Source organism: Apis dorsata, unplaced genomic scaffold, assembly GCF_000469605.1.
Source record: "Apis dorsata unplaced genomic scaffold, Apis dorsata 1.3 scaffold_256, whole genome shotgun sequence".
Taxonomy (NCBI): Eukaryota; Metazoa; Arthropoda; class Insecta; order Hymenoptera; family Apidae; genus Apis; species Apis dorsata.
In genome coordinates this window covers 2178837-2195194 of record NW_006263534.1, presented here as the reverse complement: position 1 = coordinate 2195194, position 16358 = coordinate 2178837, and the positions used below count along the sequence as shown (strand labels likewise).

General features: G+C 42.9%; 1 protein-coding gene across 1 annotated transcript in view; it reads left to right on the top strand.

The window, feature by feature from the left end:
- Positions 1-599: 599 nt before the first annotated feature.
- The window catches only part of LOC102671488, a 113114-nt gene continuing 97355 nt past the window's right edge, over positions 600-16358 (top strand). Inside the window, exon 1 of the mRNA XM_031510745.1 lies at positions 600-761. Coding sequence (XP_031366605.1) covers positions 752-761 — 10 coding nt within the window. The 5' untranslated portion in view covers positions 600-751. The remainder of the gene's footprint in view (positions 762-16358) is intronic.

Sequence of the window (16358 nt, the reverse complement as noted above, 5' to 3'; positions counted from 1 at the left end):
GTCCCCTCCCCGCCTCCGTTTGATTCGCGATCTCGCGACCGGAAGATAAACCGGTGGACGCGCTGGATCTGTCGGAAGGAATCTCGTGCAAATCCGGGGGAAAAATACGCTCGCCCGCTTTCACGCCTTCTCCCGATGAATTATGCATCGGTGAAACGGTTCACTCGGGGCAGCTTATGCCCGAGGCGGCCATCGAATCGGCCAACGTCGTCAAGGTTGTTTGAACCGCGACTATTTTAAGGCGAAGGTGTTATTCCATCGAAGGAGAGGACGAGGTTTTCGGATATGCCACGTTCGTCCCACTATGCATATTCGATTCTTCTATCTTTATCCTCTTATCTTCTTATCTTTATCTTCTATCCATCGTAATTATATCGTTCAATCGTTACAAATCACGAGAAGATTGCACGCATTTTCGTTATATCGTGTATAACCTTTCCTCCGCGTATCCGATCACGTGATCAACCTTGAGGAACGTAACGGCAACCGAGTTGTTCCCCGCGAAATTCCTAGGGATCGGTGTTTCGGTGTTTTCCCTCCCTGATCGAGCTCAANTATTTATTTATCGCTGTTGTTATTTTATTGTTATTTCTTTCTTTTTTTTTTTTTACTATTATTATTATTATTATTATTATTATTATTATTACCATCATCATCTCGTAATCGTGGATCGGCCAGTGAAACAAGCCAACATTGGACATTCACGGATACTACACGGAAGGATCGTGGCTGAAGGAGGCTGCTGTCAGCCATGGGGACGGGTAAGTTGTGCCGCACCGGTGGTCCACCACGTCTGGGGTGACCGTCTGGATCTCGAGGATTCGTGATCGTTGCGCCGATCCTTGGTTCGAATTTAACGATTCCATCCTGGATTACTTATGCTCGTTTCTCTCGTTTTACTCACTCACCATTACGACTCTCTCGTGTCGTGTCGGATCCTTCTTTTTCCTTCTCTTTTCGATCTTGGCGAACGTAAAGAGATCGCCACCACTCGCCTACCATTCGCCGGACATTATCCGGCTATAGTTTCTCCTCTTCTCTCCGTTATTCCCTCCGTTTGATCCCTTTATTATCACCAAGGTTTTCTTTTTTCTTTCTTCCTTTCTTTCTTTCTTTCTCCGTCGAAAGTAATTTTGAAACAAGTTGATAAAGTAGGGATCAATACTTGCAACGCGTTATCACGAGGGACAAGATAGGTCCCGTATCCTTTGTCCTCTTCTAGAGTCAAGGTTATTCTCGAGTGTGGAATATTCGCGAGTGTCTGTCCAGGCTAGTTCGATAGTCGTTGCGTCTTTGTTCGAAGAACGGGCTCGAAGAATATAATTAACGTTCGAAGGTTCTCCAAAATGGACGATCTTTTGCCCGCGAGCCTGTTGCTTCGTCCGTTGATAGAGATATTCTTCTCGATTCGAGATTCGAGATCGATCCATCGTTTTCCATCTTGAGTTTGCCGACTTTCCGCGCCGGCCTTGAATCGGATCCTTGGAGAGGAGGATGCCGAGAACGCTTCTTTATCTTCCGCGTAAAAAGTGTAACGTTCCAACGCTGCATCACTTTCATCTCGATTTCCTTCACCTTCGATTTCGAGAATTCGATACATTCGATGCATCGGTGAAATCGATGAGACACGATCGATCGGTTACACTTCTTCGCCCCGAATACTTGACATCCTTTATTCACGAAATTCACGCAAATTATAATATTTAAAAGAGAGAGAGAAAGAAAGAGGAAAAAAAGAAGAATAAAAAAAAAAAAAGAAAGAATGGAAAATTTTTCGGTGGAAACGTTTCTATTCGTTCTATCGGATGCATGTTATGTCAGAACGCATAGATAGTTTCGACCTTTAGCACATCCTTTAGGCAGATGGTGTCAAGGATGATGCGCGAGGTGTGCGCGCCAACCGATCAGAAATTATGCGACTACCTGGGCGTAACGCGTTGCTTTTTTTTTTTTTTTTTTCATATGCGCGTTAAAATAAATTCTCGCGTTTGCCCCCGTAAATCCCTCCAGCACTTCGCCCATCGCACTTTCGTCGCCCACTCCACGCCCTGCGTACGTATTTTGGCGATCGAACGCATCCTAAAGCGATCGCTTTACTTTTCATACCATTGAACCACGGTGCCATTTCCGGTTTCGCCATTGCACCGCGTTGCACCGAGTTTCGAAAGCGCACGTGGGTAAAAGTCGATAACGATCGAATAAGGGTATCGTTGCGCATTTTTTTTTTTATTCTCGACTCGTTTCTCATTACTTGCGTCATTGGGTATATCCTCCTCTACCCGATCGAATCGAATCGTTCCTTAGCTACCGTCATCTAACCTCCTCTGCTGACCTTGAATCTCTCCCGCGATCTCGAATATATCTTGCAATCCAAGAATCCTCTATTAATACGCGTGTACGAATTCTCCTTCAAGCCTCGAGAGGAGGAGATTTCACGAGGAAAGGAAATTATTTGCATTCGACGAGAATATAAGAAAGGAGGAAATTATCGAGGGTAATTCCAAGATGCATATAGATCGGTTATCGATCGCCCTTAGGCGGATAATGGTCAAGCGGAGTATCCCAGTGAATTCGAGCAAGACACTTTCTGTGACAAGTATATAAGAGAAGTTATGTTGGATCCGGTTTTGCGACGCGGAGTGCGTGCTTTCACCGGCGGCGGCGACGACATCGAAATCGGCGTCGAGATGCGCAAAAAGGATCCTAGAACGATGATGATGATTAAGCGGCGAAAACGGGTCGCGAGTGATGGCTGGGACGATGCGAGTGAGTGAGCAGTTTTGGAAAACGCGGCGAGAGAGGATGGTAGGAAAAAGGAAAAAAGGATACGAGCGACTGTCGGGGAGCGGATCCTTTGGTGGTGCCGAGCTCCTCGCCATCGTCATCGTCTCTGAACGTAACGCACGTATCTATTTTTATCAACGAATCGGCCATCTGCTGACATTGCGTAAGTTCGTTCTATCTAGGGATTACCTGTGCGAATAATAGGCAATTGAAATTATTAATCAGCAAAATCAGTAAAACATCGTCGCGGAAGATGGAAGAATCGATCGAGTGATTCGCATTATTTTCTTCTCTTCTTGGAACCGGTATTTTTTTTAAGATTAATATTCGTTAAAGATGGATCATTAATGGTTTCTCTTTAATAGATATAACGGGATATTCTATCTCTTTTCAAGAACGATTTTAAACGAAAGAATTTCTCGTATCTTTTATGAAGAAAATAAGAAAGATGATACCTTTTGATTGACGTTTCATTAATAAAATATCGTTAAGACAATTCGTTTTAAAAAAAGAAAAAAAGAAAAAGAAAAATCTATTCTCAAAAGAGATAATTTGCACAGCATGGCAGAAAAGAAGATCCATAATCCCGTGGGGAGAAAAAGAATAAACATATCACTTTTTCCCTCGATTCAGACCGGTCGCAAAAAAAATCACCGAAACAACTTTCCCTCCTGCTCGGCTTCCCGACAAAATCGTCGATTCAAGCATTACTTGGAACGGAACGATGACGCTGATAAACCTGTGGATTCACCTGTCGGAGTGTCGATGATTGGACAAACCATCTCTTCTGCACTGCGATGGAATTCACCCTCTTTCGTACGGAACAACGGCGCAAGAACCTTATTTTCATGGATGGCCGGCCGATCTCGGTTGCCGTTCGAATTCCATCCAATTCCTCCTCTATTATCTCGCGAATCCGCCACGTTACGCGATCGCTTCGCTTTTTGGCCCGTGCTCGCCGACCACGGCTGGCTAAAAAAAGAAAAGAAAAGAAAAAAAAGAAATCGATTACCATTCGCTGGAACTCATCGGTCGGAGCGAATTGCCCTCGCCGAGAATCGAGTTTCGCGCAAAGATGCGCAATGAAGCCATATTCGCCGCTGCGGTGTTTTACCGCTCTGAATGCCGATTCGCGAACGTGACCGTGCAAATGCGGACAACGTTCTGCTCGTTCATCGTATTATCTCAGAGGGGAGAGGGAAGAAAGAAAGAGGCGAGAGAAAAGAGTTCGATAAAATTTTCGAAAGCGAGAGTTTCGATTCGGCTGATTTACGCGACACTGGTTCACGCTTATTGAGCTTGTTCGAACGACTCGTGGCTGTGGTTACGTGATTAATAACGTTCACCGTGAAATTCTGCGATAAGATGTTGCGTTAATGCTTGGATTTCCCCATTTGTCTTCGCGTATCTGTGCCCCGGGGCCAGGGAATTCTCGAGTCCAGCCTTTCTTCTTAGTCATTTAGTCGGCTAGAAATGGCTGTTGAAAAACTGCGTTCCTATCGTACATTTTCAACGTTCGACTCGAAGATTTATAACAGAGAATCCTTCTTTCATTGTTTTATTCGTTTTCGTATCGAATCTCGAGAAAAATGGAAAATGGAGGAGGAATTATTATGTTGACGATCCCGCCAACACTGTCATTTTTTAACGATGACTAATTGATTATTTCCCTCAACAACATTTTATTATCCTCAAGAGACAATGGTTTGAGCGGATTACTTTCCAGTCGGTTTTCTTATGTCACCGATCGAACTGGCGCGCCACGTCCGATCGACGGCGAAAGGCATTGTCGAGGTCACGGTGCGCGGCTCCGTCGTCATTTTCCCGGTCGAAACCCGGTAGAAATTGGAGCGAATACGTGGGTCGATCGCGTTACTCAATAAGTCTACGCGTGTTCTAAATAAAACTGGAGCAAAAAAAAAAAAACACACAGAGATTGGAGATTATCCCATCTCCTTTCCCGAGGCGATTTCAACCGTCGATTAACCGTAATTGTATCGCTCGATCTTCGAAGATCTGCGAGGATGACAGCAGGAGGATAGACGCTTTCAGGAGGTGACGCTCGCAATGGAGATTCTTACATCTGATACGATCGTAGAAAAGAATCTTGGAGATTCTTCGCATTTGAAATTATGTATTTCCACGAGGCCTACATGTGTTCTCGACGATGAGAATGCTTGGAATCGTTGATCCCGTTCGAGATCGTCAGCCTCGCGCTCGAGTGAAATTCTTTCCCTTTTTTTTCTTCCTTTTTATTAGACATCCGAATCACAGTGAAACTTACTCGGGATCGTAAAAAACTTTCCTTCGTGCGATTCGTGTTTAAATTATGGAAATCGAAACGAATCGCTTTGTGAATCGTGCATGACAGGAAAGGGGAATAATACGCGTGGAATTTTTCGTGCGTTTGAAACTGTGACCCCGTTTGAACTCGCAACTCGTTGACGGCCAATTCTTGTTGCGCAATCGAACATCGGAAATGTGTAACGCACGCGAAGACGCCGCTTTTTTGCCCGTTGATGTATCTGCTGGAAATAATTAACGAGCGCGACGAGGAATCATCCTTGGCAGCGTTTAATTATACGCTCGCTCCTATGTTTGCATTCGATATAAAGGCAAGTTAAAATTTCGAGATCTCATTTTGTAACAAGGAAATAATCCCTCTTCTTCCTAATTGTCACGTGCGAAGATATTTTAAAAATTATGGAGAAATTTAAGTAAAAAGAAATGTTCAAAAATTGTGCAAGATCCAAGTTATTCCATTAAGATAAAGGAGAGTTGGAAAAGTTAATACACAGTGAATCTTTTATAAATAGTAAAAAAATTGAAACTATCGAATCAGATTTGAACGCGTACGATATACTTAACCCCAGATAGATCAGATAATCCTCGTGTTCGAATATTGGCCTCGAGGAGTTACATTATATATACATATATAGAAACGAAAAAGGAAACGAATAATTGATGTTAAATATGCTTGATAAATATTCTTCGAATCGATAAATCTTTTATTGAACGAGGACATTTGTCTTCGAATTTTCACATTTAAAATTCTACGAATGAGAATAAATAAACGAGAAGGAAAAAAGGATAGATTTCTACTACAGTATCTTGGACATAGACACGCTCGTGTGAAATTTCTCGATAATTAAGGAAGTGCAATTAAGCTCTCTTCTCTCGGTTCACCTGCTAATCTTCTGTCGCATGACACCGAGTCGTTATTGCATACCTACCTACCCGGAATCGTTTTCAACCTAACATCTCTCCTCTCTTTTCTCATCTCCGTCTCTTTTACGTAACAAGAAATCCAAGCCAAACCACGACCACGAAAACCAAACTGTTCAACTCGGTTCCAGCGATTGTTCCTGCGCGTTGCGTTCGCATTCCATCGTGCGCAAGTTAAGGTCGTTTCAGGTATATTAAATCGTTCGGTGTTTTTTTTTCTTTTTTTTTATTTTTCCAACGAACGGCGAACGAGAGATTTAATTCAATCGTAGACTTTCATGGGCGCTCGTGGAAGGGGAGGGGGGAAAAAAAGGAGGGAAGAGGGAAAAGAAAAAAGGAAAAACGAAGCTCCTTGGCCGGGACGTAATGAGGTGAAACGGCGCGTTAGCAACGCGTGGGGAGGAGATGCGTTTTTTTGCCATCGTGCGTTTCGAAGATGAGAAAAGTCATGAAAACGTTGGGCGAACCTGGGCCTCCTCTATAATCTCTGCGTATTTATGAGTTTCGCGAGTAATATTTAGCATGGGCTTCATTCAATTATGCACCCTGCCGGGCAGTTTCCTCGGCCCAATTGCATCTTTACTGCGCTTCTCTATTGCGAATGCGCGCGGCCGTGCATTCGAGATCGCAGGTTGCAACGATCGGCCGCAGCGAAATCAATTTTTCCCACCCTAGAGAAAAATTAATGCATCCATTTCTGCGTTCGAGTGCATTTCAAATATAAATTTCAATTTCGTTTCTGGAAACGAAATCATCCGAAATCATCGAAGATCTATAATCGAAGTTATATAAATATTGGAAGTATTGATCATTTTACAAAGATTCGACATAAGGAGCGTTCCAGAATTGGAATTTAAATCACCATCTTGAAGAAGGATATCTTGAAAACTTAAAAAAAGGAACAGAGAAATAAATTTCAAATTGCTTTCTTTATATCGAAATTACCGAAATAAAAAATCCAAACGAAATTACTCTTCAATGAATACTCTTCGAGTATCGATCATTGTATAAAGACGTTCATTTGGATTAATTAAATGAGGAGGAGCCCGGGCTACACCGAAATCCGGCTACCGTATAATAAATATAGGAGGCATATGCGAACACGATAGAACACCACGGTTGAAACGACGATGATTAACCGGTCGATCGGTTAGACCGGTATCCACGTCAAGCAACGCGAAAGTGGCGAGGTGCGGTCGTCCATTGCCGATTATAGGCATCGTTCGTTTCTGAGACGCCACTCGTTCCTTCTCCCTTTTTTTCTTCATCGGAGCTTGTCTACGAGAGAGAAAGGAAAAGAGAGTGTGTGTGGTGTATCCGTTATGGCCAGTCCTGGGACGAACGTTACAAGCTCGTGGTTCGCCAGCGTGAATTCGTATACGTGTATGCGCCGAGTATGCGTATGGCGTGTTGTCGGATCGAGATTTCTCTCTCTCTCTCTCTCTGTGGATCTCGAGATCTTTGCCATTTTTCTGACCACGAAATGGGTACATCTTCGGGACTTTCTGCCTCGAACGCCCGCAGGTATCGTTTCATGGGGGAGGAGAGAGAAAGAGAGAAAGAGAGAGAGACGTCGTACGTTAGATTGCATCCTCCGGATCGAATCGTTAATTCTCAAACGATTCACCTTGCAATTTATGGCACCTTCCTCGGACACCTCGCGAATATCCTCGCGTGAGAAATTTATAAATGGCCAATTTCCAAATGAATGCACGGATGAGAAATTAGGATTATCTCTTTCTAATTTTAATAATATGCAAATCTAAACTTGCTCTCTCTGCGCCTATAAATTTGAAAAATTGAAAGTGTATTCGTATTGGAACGAAAGCTAATCCCTCTCGTTTTTCTTTATAAATATAAATCTTTAAGATAAATCTCTTAAGAATAAATTTTGCGAGCGTGGTACAATTGTGAGAAAGAATCGTTGAACGATCAACAATAATATCTCTTTTAATTTAAAGAAAACACGACGCGCAGTTACGTGGAGAAATATGTGCAATTTCTCCACCGTTTAATTAACCGAGAAGAAAAGCCCGTGAGAGAAGAAGAAGAAGAGAAACCATGGCACACATGCCTATGGATTTTCTTCGCCGTTCTCATTTTCTCCTATATCCACCTTTCCCCCTTTCTCTTTATACCTTTGCCACTCTCGCCCCTTTCCTCCTCGCGTTGGCTCGCGTATATCGCCGTTCCTCGGAAGCAAAATATTCTCTTCGACCTTTCGCGGCCACCGAGTGTAGGCGCCATTACTCGGGTCTCCCTCCTCCCTTCTTCTTCTTCTACCTACTTCTTCCTCCTCCTCCTTCCTTTCTGTGCTCATCTTTCCTACCTTCTTCCCCTTCTTCTTGCTCTTCTTCTACTTCTACAACTACTCCTCCTCCTCCTCCTCCTCCTCCTTCTCCTTCTTCTTCTTCTTCTTATCTCGTCGGTCTCTACGAGTCAAGGACCGTTCTCAAGGAGGTCGCTCCTTTTAACCGGGCGTGTAGCGTGTGTACACGGTTTCCTTTGTCTCTCGGAATCGCGGCTATTACATCGCTCGACATTTCCCTCTCCCGGCTGCTTTTTTCGCTCCAGAGGAACTTTTCCTCTAGGAAATGCATATCCGTAAAAAAAAATGGATGAAAAATCGTCGAAACGAAAGGGATCTTTGTTTTTCTTTCACTTTGGTAACTTTCGATTCGAAACGAATCTTTTTAGTTTCTTCTTCTACCGGTTCCTTTTGAATTTTTTCTTTCGCTCCCAGAGATATTCCACTTGCCTGGAACCACTTTTTAGTATGCGCATCGCACACACCTTTCATCTCCGTCTCTTTTAACGATCGAGCATCTCTCGCCGTGTTTAATTCCCTCGAATAAATCAATTTTACTCGATTCACTTTTTCCCCTTTTTTCCCCCTTTTTCATCCGTGAAATGAAAATATAATATAGACAAGAGTGAGGTCAAGTCTAAGGAGTCTGATTTTGATCTAAGCTAGGAGATATTGTTTTATTATTCTTTCCAACGAGCAACCCCTTCCTCCCCCGGGTCAGGATGTCACGGCTATTGGCTTTCACGAGATATCATCGCGTACCTTGGAGCAAAGTGGTTCGTAATCGTGCAACACCTGTAAGGGAACGATATACGGCCAAGTTAATGGACCGAGTAAATTTAATCATACCGATTCCTCGATTCCCCTCTTCCTCGTTCTTCTCTCCCCCCGACACGACAACCGAATAACGAGATTCCCGGCAACGATTAAACGGACGGTATCGGCACAGCAAGTGTCACTTTTCCTTCTCTCAGCGGATCTGAAAACTAGTTTGTCGCGTTTCTTTCGCTTGGACTCGTCGATCTGGATTATCGCGATCGTTATTATTCCTTCCCTTCGATCGATTCCCTTCCCCGTTCGCGCATTAGATTCAACTTACTCGGCCTCCTCACCGAAGAAATTATTACGAACGTGATCGGCAATTTCGATTCCGATTCTCTCCTATACACCCGATATATCGGCAATTTGCCGAGTTGAATGAATACAACTCGTCTCGAAATACGGTTCTTTAATTGCGTTCGGGTAAAAAGTAGACGAAAAAAATGTAACTCGCCACTGTTCAGCTGTCGTTTAAATGTATGCGCCCAATTTGCATACAAATAATAGGTTTTCTAGACTCGAGTAGAGGGTAATTTCTAACTGTAAAAAAAAAAAAACAATGTCACTCGTTTACGAATTCGCGGCAGAGAGTTACATTCGAAAGCTCGCCGATGGGACTTGCAAATGAGCGGCGGAGACACGAGGAGAGAAAGAAAGAAAGAAAGAAAGAAAGGAAAGGAGAAAGAAAAGAGTATCGATCGCCCACTCAAAGCGTGGATCGATTTGTATCGGTTCGTAATGAAATTATGAACGAAGTGTGTAAAGAAAGAAACACGTCTCACGTGGAGGACGTGTTACGTAAATTATATTGATAGCGCAAACTCGAAGGTATAACGCGAAACGGGGACACGGCTCTCTGTTCGACGGAACGGAATCTTCCTTTTTTGTTTCTCGATCGTACAAGTATCGTTCGACATTGCATATCGTTGGCAATAGGAGCAATAAGATAATACTTAATTAAACTCTCGCGTCAATTTCTGATTGTACTCTTTTGGTCCTGGATAAATCTTAAGGATTTTATATCTCTGGGACGCGATCCATCTGTCATTTGCATACTTGTATCTCGATGATTTGTCGATCAAGTTTGTAATCGACAAGTTTTTAATTACATCATAGACTCCTTCGATTCGTCTGATATTCGTTACTTTTAAAATTCTAATTTACCGAGGAAAGAAATAAAATGGAAGCCAAGTCTTCGAACATCCAAACTGGCACGATCTCGAATATAACTTGAGCTTAACTCGAGGTTAAATATTCGTAGCCGAGAAAAATCGATTATACACACGTATAACTAAGCGTGCTCGTACGTGCTCACCTCGATAAAAATAACATAATGAATAATAAATAATACGATTCAATTTCCTCCACTCGCATCGATCCGCCAGCATCATCGCTCAACATCATCGCGTGAAAAAAAAGGGAAGAGGGAAAGAGAATAACGAGGTTTCCAATCCCCCCCTTTTCTCCTCGTCTAATAAAATTCCTGGATCGGTCGGTTGCCGGAAGACGTTACCAGAAGCTTCAATCATTGTCACGGAGTGTCTCGGCACCGTTCATCCTATCCGATCATCATCCCGCTTGTTTATACCTCGATTGATTGTTTGGAATAAGCAGCGATATGATGAATGCCGAAGAAGGGAGGGAGGGAGAGGGAGAGAGAGGTAACTAACCGCTCCGCCACAATTTCTTACTAATAATAATTCTTCGAACGTCGTCTGGCACGTCGACGACCATGCAGAATCGACCTTCCACCCTTTAACGGTTACGATGCAATTATTCGAGCTTCGAGATGGCAATGTCAGAGGTCACGGCGTAAATTACTTTTCATGCCTCTTCCATTCGGTTCCGTTACGCGAGCTCACGTACTTTGCACGCGTGCACCGACGCTCACCTTCGGGTCATTACGCGAGGATGATTTTATTATTTCATCGCCTCCACTCCTTCCCTTCCGTTTCTCGATCGATTTGCGAAAAGAACCCTCCCCTTCGTATCCATCTCTTCCTCGCCGTTTCCTCCCGTGCGCTTCTTCAAGATGGAATTCGAAGAGACATTTTAAAATTGCAAATATGTATATATACGTGTATGTATATATATTAAAAGGATAGAGTTTATGATTCTTAAGATCGTTGGGATGGGCTCGTGCGATTGTGGCCGATGAATATGGTAATGTTAGGGTGTGAGAAACGAGTCTAACAGGGCAATAAAGATCTCGTGCGGCTACAGGGTGTCTCGTGACAAGTGGGGATAGGTGATTTAGCACGGTGAACACGGGTAAAAAAAGGTTCGTGTATTACGTGTATTATTTGAACTTGTTTATGGGACGTAATGAGTTTTAACGGTTTGTCATTTTGTTTCCCGTTCCCCTCGGAGAAGATAATTTAAACGAGAGCACTTTCGATATAATCCGAATCTCTGAAAATCTCGTCGAATCGAGGAATATTTCAAATATTTCCTAACGCAAAAGTCCGATAAATCTTGCCATTCTGCAACGAATAGAAGGAATTCCGTAAGGAATGTTAATGGAGATTCAATAGAAATGGAAAAAATGGATTCATCGTCGCCGAATAAATTATTTATCTTGATGATTGAAATTTGAAGAATCGAACGATATTATCGAACGAATCAATCCTTGGGGAACGCATCGTACGTTGAAACCTCGTTCAAATCGATCGGAAGATAGCCAGCGGATAATTCTCATTTATCCGGTAATCTGTTTCCCGTTTCGACGAGGCGCAGTTTTACAGTGAAAAAATAGCCAGCGGCGCGAGAAACGTTAGAACGGTGAATTTTCGCAACGATCAATTTGTCCGGTTAACAATCGGCAACACGTGTTAGACGGCGATCAGGAAAATTGCAGTAATTTTACCGTTTTGCAGTAGTCATCCAGGCGTACGAGCATATATATATATATGTGTACATATATATATAGTCGAAACCGATAATAACGCCACCACGCTGCTTCTCCATGAATTTATACGCATCCTTAAACGGTCCATCGATACGAGGTTATTATTTCACAATTCGCTTAAGTTTCGTCCTCGTGTGTTCTTCGAGTGTATCCTCCTCTGCCAATATTAATTCGCGATCATTGCCGCGAACAGGGGACACTTGTCTACAAAGAGGATATATTCTTGGAATAATAATATTTGCCGTTCAACAATATTTGTTCTCGAAGGCTTCATCGATTGTTCTCGGAAACGATCGAGAAAGTTGGCGAAATCAAGGAAAACGTGCTCGCACGTACGTAAAATCATCGGGTGGAAGAGATAAAATTAGCCGAGGAATAAATTCGTTTTCGTCGTCGAAGGAAAGATGGAACGATTCTCGCGTTATTGAAACGTGTTAACAATCATCGACACGTTTGCGTAGCGTGCGCCTTAAGTGGCCGGAGAGTTCAATGCTTGCATCAGACGGCAGGCAACGGCTCGATTACAACCGCCGCGCCGCGTGTCACCAGTCTTCCCATATTTAGGGAAAACATCCGTTAAGTTATTGCGTGATCGTGGAAACATTCTCTCTCTCTCTCTCTCTCGAATATAATACGACACGCGTTACGAAAATTCTCCGTTCTAGTTCTCGTTAACGACAGATCGAGGATAAGAAGAAACGATCGAAATGATTCCACGGATATCGACGCTTCGAAATTGCTTCTTTCTTTACCAAGCAGTTTTTTTTTGCCAAGGATATATTCTCACGGATCGAAGAAGCAGAACGTCTTACCGTTAAGCGGGATACACTCTCGTGGGAAAAAAAATACCACGATTCACGCGAGGAAATCGTTAAACGTATTCTGGTACGGTGCCGAGCGTTAGGCACGTCGAACGTACGACGATGTTGATTAAGGTAAACCGTAAGGTGAAGATTAGAGGGAGAATAATCGCTTTTACGATATAATCCGACGGTCAGCCATGACATCTCCATCTCCGTGGACGGAAAATTTTTATCGCGGGGATAGTTAAAATTGCTTACGACTCCGATAATTGATATTTTACGCCGCTTCGGTAATTAGCGTTCCACAACTAGTTATCGTTAAACGGCTTTTATACTTGATAAGCTTGAGGATTACGCGTCGGTGGATACCTCGCACGCGCGGACAACTCAGCTTCCCTTCGAACCGAAATCGTTTGAAACGGGGGTTGTACACCTCAGTGATTAATCAATTGGATGGCGAAGCGAGCCGAGTTTGCTGCAATCGAGGAAATTACTGCTTATCTCTATCCAACGATATAGATCTTACTACGAGAGGAATCAGAGTGTGAAGCCTCTCCTCTCTTCTTCTGCGGATTAACATCGCTGGTGTAACGCACATCGTTATGGGATGCGTTATTAACCGCAACGTGAAATCTTCATCCTGAAACGGTCATCTAATTATCACACTGGAAACAAATTGTTATATTTTATTCGATTATACTTGTTAACTTTTCTTCCATTAAACAATCTGTTATCGTCGTTCTTGGATTCTGAAAAATTGCGAAATTACTCTGTTTCCATGGAAATCCCTCCGTATTACCCACGAAGATAATTAAAGATCCTAGAAGACGATCGCTAAACCAGATGACTTGTTTCCTCGCCGATCGAATCGAGGCCACAGACACGAAGCCTTGGCTCCCATTCGCGCCTCTCTTCGCTTTTCTCACGTCCCACACTCGCGCTCTTATTGATTCTCTTATTAATTCCATCGTCCCTGCCAAAAATGGTAAAACTCCTCCGACGCATTCTCTCGTCTCTCTATCCGTTTCACCTGATCCTCGATGACGCAATCCGTTCGAGATCCCTTGATTTATTTATTTATTTATATCAGGCGAGTTTTCATCGCCGACGCGAATCGTTCTTCGTAATTGTCGGAGGCGAGTTGAACGCGCCGTGAAGAATTTCCAAGCGTCCCGAGACATCGACGCGCTTCCATGCCGGTATCGAACTCGAAAGACCAACTTTTACTGTTAGACCCACCAGGTTTACGTCTCTCACCGATGGATCGTAATCCGTCAGCGCGAAATCCGTGGAAAAACGTAACGGTATCGGGAACGCGCCGCGAATCTACGCTCCGCGAGCCAACCTTTATTTATATTCACCCGTTATTACCGAGCTGTGACGTGCCGAGATCGTTATGTTCCGATTCGAGAGTAAAGTTACGTTGAAATTTTCTTTTGTCGAGCCCGTCCTCTTATTTCGAGCAACAACGAGGAACTTTTCCTATTTTGATCGTATTTTGTTTTTCCATTTTATTTTTTATCATATTTACTTGTTGCTTTGCAAAGATTCGAGGTTATATTCGCTTCGAATATATTTTTTCTCCGTTCAAGTTGTTTCTTCATTTGTAGAGCTCCTATCCTCGCTAAAGTAATAAGGAAGAATTTGTTTATTATTCGCGTTGCAAGTATTCTTGGAAAAATTTACCGGCAGTTGTAAAATTTCTAGTCGAGGAATGAAAATTATTATTTATTATCCGCCTTATCATTAAAAATCGTATAAATATTGGAAGGAAAAATAGGCGTTGAAACACACGTAACAATGGAACGTTTCTATTAGTGGTAACATATTTAATGTATCCTCGAACCTGAAATTTAAATATTCATTTGCTTGCAAGAATAATACTTCGAATCGAGCAACGAAAAAAGTTTCTCCCAGGACTCGCTCCCAAAAAAAAAAAAAAAAAATTACACGATTCGAACAGGTAATTGCACGCGATTTTCCACGCGGCTCAAGGTTGCTGATGGCTATTTAATTTGCTGGAGAACAACAAAGAGATAAACGTTTCATTAGCATTCCCCCCGATGACGCAAGCCACGCGTTGAACAATGGCCGCGCGAGTTTCAGCCCGTTTTCCGTCGTTCCGGTGGCGGGGTTTCGCGGATGACGAAAACGGACGCGTTCCTTGTACTTACGATGCCTGGCCGTCGTCTCCTTGGCTGCTGGACAGAATCGTTCGTTGCCTCTGCCACTTCCTGAGTCCTCGCTCGCATACGAATGAACGAGCGCCTCGTCGCGTGGAGTCGACAAAAAAAAAAAAGGAAGAAGAAGAAGAAGAAGAAGAGAATATGCGATTGATCGGAGGACGCTTCCTTTGTGCGAAGCTATAATTTGCGGCAAAAAGGTGTTGCAAAAATCGAGGAAATTTAAGGAGGGAGAAACCACGCACGGTTGAAATCGTGAATCGTGGCGGACGACTTAGAAAGGGAAAAAAAATATTAGATTTATTACGATTCTCTTTTCTTTTTTTTTTTGTAATGTAAATAAAAGAATAAACGTAATTTATCGTTTATCGATATTCTTTCGAAATCGAGGAAATTTAAGANAGGGAGAAACCACGCACGGTTGAAATCGTGAATCGTGGCGGACGACTTAGAAAGGGAAAAAAAATATTAGATTTATTACGATTCTCTTTTCTTTTTTTTTTTGTAATGTAAATAAAAGAATAAACGTAATTTATCGTTTATCGATATTCTTTCGAAATCGAGGAAATTTAAGGAGGGAGAAACCACGCGCGGTTGAAATCGTGAATCGTGGCGGACGACTTAGAAAGGGAAAAAAAATATTAGATTTATTACGATTCTCTTTTCTTTTTTTTTTTGTAATGTAAATAAAAGAATAAACGTAATTTATCGTTTATCGATATTCCTTCGACGACGATTTTTAACAACAAATTTTTAAAGAAAGATTGGGAGAAAGATACGATTGGAGAATAATTTAAATTGAAACGATTCGTTCGATGATTATTACACGTTATAAAGAGGAAATTACGGTATAAATCAGTCGCATGAGTCGATAACTCATTTACGTGACGGCTCGTTAGTGGAAGGCGGCGTGGAAAGGTGAGAATGGTTTTCGGTAGCCAGGAAGGGGATCGTGTAAAAATATTTGGGAATCTTGAGTTTCTATGCGAGAGGGCCCACGCGTTACGCCAGTTTGTACTCGAAACAAACCGAGGAACTTTCACTTGGCGGCGGAATAATTCTGTCTCGCCTCGTCCGACCGCTCTCTCGTCCGTTTGGCTACGAGGTGGGCGTAAGTTTCAGTCCCGAATCGCTCGCCGACTTTTATACCTTGTTGATTCATGCCGGATGTTGCCACAGGCGAGCACGATGGATGCCAGAATCGTGTTCGGAATAGGAATTTCCTAACGCGGTGCAACACGGTGCCTCGATGAGTTGGTTCGCACGCGCGTCGCCTCGCCGTTCTTCTCCTCTTCCTCTCCTCTTAAAATAGAAAATATCTTCGTCGA